General features: G+C 54.7%; 1 protein-coding gene across 1 annotated transcript in view; it reads left to right on the top strand.

Annotated features, from left to right (window-relative positions):
* The window catches only part of LOC102440633 (myocyte-specific enhancer factor 2B), a 28,501-nt gene that overhangs the window by 16,057 nt on the left and 3,650 nt on the right, over nt 1-8,794 (top strand). The window contains exons 4-5 of the mRNA XM_014465833.2: nt 7,573-7,655; nt 8,144-8,347. Coding sequence (XP_014321319.1) covers nt 7,573-7,655; nt 8,144-8,347 — 287 coding nt within the window. The remainder of the gene's footprint in view (nt 1-7,572; nt 7,656-8,143; nt 8,348-8,794) is intronic.

The following is an 8,794-nucleotide window of genomic DNA, read 5'->3' as shown; positions in this document are numbered from 1 at the left end:
GTCTCTCCAGCTGCATCATTCTGGTTTCTAGGATCATAGCTGCATTCTGGTGACACACCCATCCTCAAATTCCCAGTTTCCCTTGGAGGATAGCCCCTACTGTGTCTGGGGGCTTGAATGTCATGGGGGATCAGCATGGAGTCTGCATATATTTGGGGAGCTTTGAGAGCCTGCACATTGTCGGCAAGGGGCCTGGTGTGTTTGGAATGTCTGCCTGTATTTGGGAATCGGTGTGCATTTGGGGGATCAGCATGTGTTGAAGGCTCTGTGTGTGTTGGCGATCTATGTTTGGGGATATGGGTGTTTGAAGAGCTGTGTGGGTTTGGGGAGTCTGCATGTATTGTGGACTTCATGTTCTGGGGCATTTTGTATGCAGGAGCCACATGTGTTGGGTAATGCATGTTTCTGGAGCTCCGTATGTTTTAGGCACCTGTGGATAGGCACCTGGGTTTCTGCATGTGTTTAGGGGAGTCTCCCTACCCTCACCCCATCATCCATATGTCCTTGTCCCCTGTCCCCCCCAGCCTAGCTCCATCTGCCTGGGCCCTCATTCTGAGCTGAGGGCCCCCCTCCAGCTGAGGAGCAGGGACCCCAGGTCAGAGCCCAGTGACAGGTGAAGAGGTAATAGCATCTACAGAAAACCTGCTTCTGAAGCCCCACCAACCTCAGGCTCCCCTGACTCCCTGTTTTTCAGGGGAGGAAACTGAGGCCCCGAGTAGTTTGGCCACCAGAGAGTCGGTGCTGGAGCCTACCTTGTCCCCGAGGGCAGGTGTGGGGCTCCAGGGCTGCTGTGCGCTGAGCCAGCCCCTGGGTCACCCACAGTGACCCCATCTGAGGCGCCATCTCCCAGGTCCCAGGGAAGAGGCAGGCACAGAGCTTGGGAAGGTCATTGGCAGCTGGGGTCAGAGTCACTAGAGCCCTAAAGGGGGGGGGGGGGTCCTGGCTTTCCAAGGGGCTCTTCCTGTCTCCAGTAATGAGGTACTTGGGGAGCAGGTGATGAAACCACCGCCTGGGTTGCGTGAGGCGGTTCTGGCCTGATTTGCTGCCGTGGCCCAGGAGCAGCGCCCCCTCCCCGCTTCGCAGAGTCCCTGCGGGCCCTCACCTCCCCCCACCACCCACCTGCCTCTCACTTCTCCTTTCCTACCCTCCTTTCCCGGCCTGGGTCCCCACCAAGCTGTGGCCTCTGGGCGCAGGGTCTGGCAGCGAGCTGCCGCTCATCCCCCTATTAAAGTCCCAGTGGGAGCCGAGAAGAGGAACTTGCTTCGTTCCTGATCCTTTCTCTCAAACCCTCACCGCAAAGCCTTGGGGGCACGATTCTGTGGCCCATTTTATGGGGAGGAAATGGGGGCTTCATGTTGCCAAGTTTGTCCTGTGCTTGTCGCCATGGCACCTGATTCAGCGTCCCCAGTCCCAAGGCCCAGACACTTTGCGGGCACCATTCCCCGCCCCCGCCCCTCCTCCCCAGCTGGTGGAAGAAGGATCCTTACCCCCATTTACAGGTGAGAAAACCCGAGTCCTCACGTGGAGACAGGCCAGGGTGAAGGGTCAGTGGGAGAGTGGGATTCCTTTCAGGCCCCACCTCCATCACCGGGGGCTCGGGGGGCTCACCAGCCAGGGAAGTGACCGTCATGGCCTGAAGGACCCCTGGGATATTTGTTGATTGACTTAGTGACCACAAGTCTCATCACAGAGTTTGTGGTACTCAGAAGCTCATGAAAATCTTCCTTCATCCCCCAGCACTTGCCCGGCACCGTGCTCAGACCCGGGACCCAGGCTCCTCCCCACCCAGGTGTGTGCCCCGGTGGTGCTGTCCCCTCTGTAGACAACGGACCCATGCACTTCTGCCACCTGCACCCCATTTCAGCTCAGGGCCCCTGTCTCTCACCTCACCTCAGCCTCTCCCTGCCACCTCACTCCTGCCTAGACAGCTGCTGCTCCCCATGGCAGCCAGGAGCAGGCGGGAGCTTTTTTAAACACTTTTGCTTGAGATAAATCACAGAAATCATCCAACTAGAACTCACACATTTGCACACACTGAACACCTCCCTGTACCCAGACCCTGGACTGGGGGCCAGAACACCGGCCTCTAGGTCTCCTGCTGCCCTGTCACGGCCCCTGCCCTGCGGCCTCTGTGCTGACATCCAGCACCGTACGCGAGCTTTGCCTGTTCTGGAACATCATGTAAATGGACTCATCATGGCATGTCTTCTCTGTGGCGTCCGCACTGTTGAACTGGCGCAGGTCGAGGAGACTCCCGTGCGGATGCATGGGCCGGAGTGCATCCCTTTTCTGTGCAGTGTAGCCGCCCGTGGTAGAATCTACCAGAAAGCATTTACCAGTTCTCCCTAGGAGGGTGTTTGGGCCGATTCCACTTCGGGGCTATGATGAATGAAGCTGCTGAGGACAGTCTTGTCTGTGTCCTTTGGTAAAACATAGGCCCATTTCTATTGGGTGAATACTGAGAGGAGAGATCACTGTGTCACAGGTTAGACATATGTTCATATTCAGTAAATGCCAGTTTTCCACAGTGGCTGTACCTCTTTCCCCTCCCGCCACCAACACATGAGAGTAAAGGGGATTTTTTAAACTGTAAGATCGTATCCTGACCCTCCCCTGCCCCCAAACTCTCCATGGCTTCCCATTGCCCTCAGAGTAAAGCCCACAAATACCTAAATGACCCAACCTCCACCGCCCTCCCCACCACCATGCTCCTCACCATGCTGTCTAGCCATGAAGACTTCTTTGCTTTTTGTTGTGTGTTTTTTCCCCAAATGCCAAACTCATGATCACTATGACCGTTGGCCCTTGCAGTTCCACTGCAAGAACCACCTTCCCCAGATCTCCCACCACTGGCTTCCCTCCCTTTACTGTCCTTTCTCGTGCTGCAGGTCTTGGCCCAAGTGTCACCTCTTCAGAGAGGCCCTTCTCGAAACCCCTGGCTGACGCTGCCCCTTTCATAGTCAGTCCTCCACTCGTTTTGGACTTCAGACAAACGAAAGTTTCAGGGAAATGACCTGGGCAGTTCCCATTGTTTTCAAAGGTCTGAGTTAGTTTAGATAACATTGTGTCCTTTACGGTTTGACAAAACAGCCACACAGCCCTCCGGGCCCACGGTCTTTTCATGGTAGGTCGCAGTCACTTTGCCAGTCTTCCGTGGCCATTGCTCTACTTACACTTTCTGCTTCTGAGGTCTGCTTATCACAGTGGCCGGAGCACGGTTGATCTTAATAAAGTATAAGGGGGTGAAGAAAGGGGTGGGGAAGTGGTATCTCGGTTTCAAATGACCACCCCACTGCCATCTGCTCAGGCCCCATCCAGTCTCTCCACTGAGGCCCAATTACATGCTTCCTCCTCTGAGATGCCCTCTTGGATTTCTCCTGGCCCTCCTTCCTTGCTCCATTTCCTGTCCATGGGTCTACCTCTCTGCCTCTCTGCTGGGCAGATGCCACAAACTCTCTGCTTTCTGGCTGGACCTCGGTGTGGGGATGCACAGAAGAGGCTTCCCCAAACCTCAGCCTCCCCCCCTCGTGCCTGGCACATTCAGCAGCCACCACCACCTCCCCCCAGCAGTTCCGATCACGCCAACATCTGGAGCGCTGGTTGCTGGTCTGTCTGCGGCTCGGGGTGGGGATTTGCATGTGAGTACAAATATATATGCACACCCTGGGTCTTCCACCCCCACATTCCTTGGCTGGCCCTTCACACCTGGGCCTGAGACAGGTCCACTCAGTGGCTGGATTTGCATGCGCGTGTATTTCTGGGTAGGGAGTCAGCTGGGGGAGTCTGAGAGGAAGTTGTTGAGGGAAACTGGGGGTAGTTCAGACGTGTCTCTTTTAACCTGCTCCATTCACCCGATCTGCCCAACAACCCCTATATCTGATCCCGAGGCTTCCAGTCTGGATCCCAGCTCCACGGATGTACACATCCCAGCCCCATGGGGTCAGAACTGAGGGGAAGGATGGCCGCTGTAGCGGTCTAGGCTGAGATCAGGAGGGCTTCCTGGAGGGAGGGATTTAAAGCACACACACTATATTTAAAATATGTTTTTATTGATTTGAGAGAGAGAAAGGGACAGGGAGAGAGAAACATCAATCCGCTGCTTCCTGCGTGCCGCCTACTAGGGATCAAGCCTGAAACCCCAACCAGGAATCAAACCAGCCACCTTTGGTTCATGGGATTATGCTCAACCAGCTGAGCCACACAGGCCAGGGGGAGGGATGGATTTTTTGAGCTGGGTTTTGAAGTGTGAATAAGAGTTGTTGAAGGTAGAGAACGGTGGGCAGGGATTGGCTGGGGCAGGGCCTTGAATGCCAGGCTGGGAACTGAAACTTTCTCCTGATGGTAGTAGGGAGCCATGAAGATGTGTGAGCAGGGAGGGTCATGACCAAAGCTTTGTGTTGGGTTGGTCCCTCAAGGGCCAAAGCTGTAGTTCCTGTGTGAGGATTGGGAGTTCCAGGGTCACTGAAGGTTAGAAGAGTGTGAGCCCATCTGTGCCTGTTGGGCCGGGCCCCGGGGAAGGCAGAGGATGTGGGACCTTCTGAAGGACCCAAAGAGACCTGGGATACCGTGACTTCACCCCGTCTCTGCCCAGATGGATGCGGCTCTGGCCTTTTCTCCAGTATCCGGCCACCCCCCAGCATGGACAGGTTTTTCAATGGTAACTCAAACTCCATCCTTCTTTCTCAAACCCTCCCCTGGCTCTCCGTTGCTCCTAGACCCAAACTCACAGCCTTTCCCACAGCTCAGAGGACCCAGCGTGGCCCTGCTTCTCAGGCCTCTCCCTCAAGCTCCTCCGTCCAGCCTTGCTGCTGTGTCTTGTCCCGCCTCAGGGCCTTTGCACCTGCTGTCCCTTCTGGCTGGAACTCACTTCCTGTCTCGGCTCTTGGGTCTCAGTTCTGAGAGACCCTCCTGACCTTTTGGCTCTTGCTTGCGGCTCCCCTATTGTGTGACCCCTGCCCTAGCAGGGATGTCCTTGTCTAAAATGGGGACAGACTGAGAAGGGGCTGGAGTCAGATATTCCAGGCTCAGATTCTCAGGTTCAAGTCCCATGTTCCCATGGGACCCCAGGCGTGGGGGGCATTTCCGGAGTCATCTTGGCACCGGGACCTCCGGACCAGTGCCCCACTTCTGTCCCCGGGGATCCATCAGGGCCAGGGCAACACATCCCAGCCGTGGGAACGAGTCTGATTCTAGCCAGGGATTAAAATTAGCCCCCGAGGTTAAATTTAGCAAATCAATCCGGAGCTAGGGGGTTGGTGGGGCTCTCATCAGCTGGGCTCTGCATAGTTGCGACTGCTCAGAGACCCAGCCCAGAGAGGGTAGAGGACACTCCTGGGGCCACACAGAGGGCCACTTATGATGGCCAAGGCATCTGACACTCCTGGGCCCTGGGCCTCTGGGATGAAGGGGGTCCCACCCAGACCCCTCAGGCGGAGGTCAGAGAAGCAGCTATGGCTACTCGTAGAGACAGACCTCATTTCCCTACAAGCTTCCCCAGGGCTTGTTCCCCGGTCTGTGCCAGGTGCTCTGCATGTCATACCCACCCCATTCACAGAACAGCAATCTGAGCCCAGGGGAGGCCCCCTTGGCTGAGGGCTGCCCAGGGGGTCAGAGACTGGCTGGGATCTGAGCCTGGCCCCCTTACCCTGGGCAGCCTGTGACATTGCCGCAGGCACCTGTGACATGGGAGTGGCGGGGGGTCAAGTGTGGTCACAGAAGAGTGGAGGGGTGTCAGGGATCTCGGGGCCTTGGGGTGGCTGACTGTACAGCATGGCGGGTGCCTCACGACAGGTTTCTTCGTGCCAAGGATCCCTGCATGGGGGCACTGGGGAAGGCCTGGACCCCAACATGCTGCTTGTCTTGGGGACATGCTGTCCTCCCTGAGTTGCCCACTCTCACTTTTTGGGGCTCACACTGGGGAGATCTGAGATCCCCGGGAGGAGGGTCCAGGGTGTCGCCCAACTTGCCCTGGGCCCAAATCAGGGTCTGAGGGCTCCAAGCCTAAGGTCTTTCCAGGGCAGGGGTGGGCAACCTTTTTGTGAGTGCGTGCCAAAACCAGCAAAATCTCTGACTCAAAATTCTTCTGCGTGCCAACCTTAATTTTTTTAAAAATATGTTTTATTGATTTTTTACAAAGAGGAAGGGAGAGAAATAGAGAGTTAGAAACATCGATGAGAGAGAAACATTGATCAACTGCCTCCTGCACACCCCCTACTGGGGATGTGCCTACATTGAATTTATCTGAAAAATAAAAAAGTTGATATTAAGAAAAAAATTGTAAATGGAAGATTATAAGAGAGGGTTTCGCGTGCCAACAAAGGTTACTGGCGTGCCATGTTTGGCACGGGTGCCAGGGGTTGCCCACCCCTGTTCCAGGGCATCCTTACTTCCTCCTGGTAGAAAGTGGGGCCGGGGTGGGTTTCTGTTTTTTTATTTTTTAATTAAAATTTTTTAAAAAAATAGAAATAGTCCATAATCACTGAGGGGAAAGTTGGAAAGTTCAGATCATCAAAAAAGGGGCAGGGGGAGAAGACACGAAAGGCCACACATTGTGTGATTCATTTACATAAAACGTCCAGAACAGGCAAAGCCATGGAGACAGAAAGCAGGTCAGTGGTTGCCAGGGGTCAGGGGAGGGGATGGGGAGTGACTACTCATGGGAATGGGGTCCCTTTCTGGGGGGATGAAAATTTCTGGAACTAGATAGAGGCGATGGTTCTACATTGTGAATAACTATCACCGAATTGTGCACTTTATTTTTTAAAATATATTTTTATTGATTTCAGAGAGGAAGGGAGAGGGAGAGAGAGAAACATCAGTGATGAGAGAGAATCATTGACCGGCTGCCTCCTGCAGGCCCCCCGCTCCACACACACACACACCTGAGCCCCACAACCCAGGCATGTGCCCTGACCTCCCGGTTCATAGGTCAGCATCCAACCACTGAGCTACACCAGCCGGACTTGTTTTGTTTTGGTAACCGCGGGCCTCGATCTTAGTTTGAGGAGCTGTTGCGTGTTGAATGAGATGAAAGGTGTCCGACGGGCGGATCGGGCTCGCTTTCAGAGGCTCAGGATTACCGAGCGCTGCAGCGATGTCCCTCCAGCCTGGCCTGTTGGGGGCGCTGAGGCTGTTGCCAATATTCATAATAGCAATACGTATGCAGCATCTGCTATGTGCCAGGCAGGAAGGTTAGCTCCTTTTGTCCCCAGCAACAATGAGCAGTACACACACTACCCCCTACTGCAGACGGTGCCCAGGCAGTCAGGCTCCTGAGGCCCATAGGTACCAGGGGGTAATGTTTTAGATGCTGGGGCAGGAGCATCTGCACTGCCATCTTTGGGCCTAGGTGAGCCTTCGCCTCATGTGGAATTGGTGCAAAGGTGCTCATTGAATATCGACTGTATCCTGGTCTGGTTGAGAATGGGGGCCCTGGGGGTGGCCCAGCCTGCCTCGATTCCCCCATCACCTCTCCTCAGTGCCTGGCAGGGGGAAGTGGAGGACAGAAGGAAAGCTGGTTGCCTGACCCCACTTTCCACCCACTCACTCTGTCCTCTTTTCCTTCTCCCACAGACCAAGGTTGCTCTGCCCAGCCTAGGACGATGGGGAGGAAAAAAATACAGATCTCACGCATTCTGGACCAAAGGAATCGTCAAGTGAGTTCATTGGGTGGGAAGGCATTCATGGCAGGGGACACAGCCTGGGCAAAGGCCTAGCGATTTGGGGGAATTGTAGGGGAATGAGTCTTGAAGACAAGTCTGGAGTTTGAGATGTAGCATTTGCTCATTTTCATAATGATTTATTGAAGTCCTGGTCACAGAGGAGATGGACCTGGACACAAACACACCCGAATCAGAGGCCTGGGTCAGAGGGAGGCACAGAACTGGGGAAGCTCAGAGAGGGAGTATGGGCTCTGCCTAGGAGACCAAGGACAACTTCCCAAAGGAGGGGTCATTTGGGATGGGTTTTGAAGCATCAATAGGAGTTTGCCAGGTTGAGAAGTGAGAAGAACAGCCAGAAAGAACAGCACATACAGAGGCACAGAATCATGAGGCATGTTCAGAAAACAGTTAGGCCCCTCCACCTCCCCCACCCCACCCCAAATCTCTGTCTTCTCCCTCTCACCTGTGGGTGCTGGGTCTAGGTGACATTTACCAAAAGGAAGTTTGGGCTGATGAAGAAGGCCTACGAACTGAGCGTGCTCTGCGACTGTGAGATTGCTCTCATCATCTTCAACAGCGCCAACCGCCTCTTCCAGTATGCCAGCACGGACATGGACCGTGTGCTCCTCAAGTACACGGAGTACAGCGAACCCCACGAGAGCCGCACCAACACCGACATCCTCGAGGTACCTGGACCCTCCTCCCTGGGGAGCCAGCACACTCTGCTGGCTCAGAGCCCGGGGACTCTTGGTTTGTACAAAAGATGGGTGTTGCAGACTAGCTTTGCTGCCAGTTAACGCAGGTTTCGGGTATTAGAGTGTCCTTCTGGGGTAGTTCCCTGGCTAGCAGAAATAAAAACATCAACCAGCCCTGGCTCAGTTGCTTGGAGCGTGGTCCCATACACTTAAAGGTTGTGGGTTCGATTCCCTGTCAGAGCACATGCCCAGGGTTGTGGGCTTGATCCCCAGTAGAGGGCATGCAGGAGGCAGCCAATCGATGTTCGCTCTCACATCAATGTTTCTCTCTCTCCCCCTCTCACTTCTCTCTCAAAAAAGGAAAATCAATAAAAAAACCTTTTTTAAAAAAATCAACCGCCCTAGCCGGCTTGGCTCAGTGGATAGAGTGTCACCTTC

The sequence above is a fragment of the Myotis lucifugus genome, unplaced genomic scaffold, assembly GCF_000147115.1.
Source record: "Myotis lucifugus unplaced genomic scaffold, Myoluc2.0 scaffold_311, whole genome shotgun sequence".
NCBI classification, from domain to species: Eukaryota; Metazoa; Chordata; class Mammalia; order Chiroptera; family Vespertilionidae; genus Myotis; species Myotis lucifugus.
Note: the sequence above shows the minus strand (reverse complement) of the source record. Positions and strands in the feature narration are given on the sequence as shown.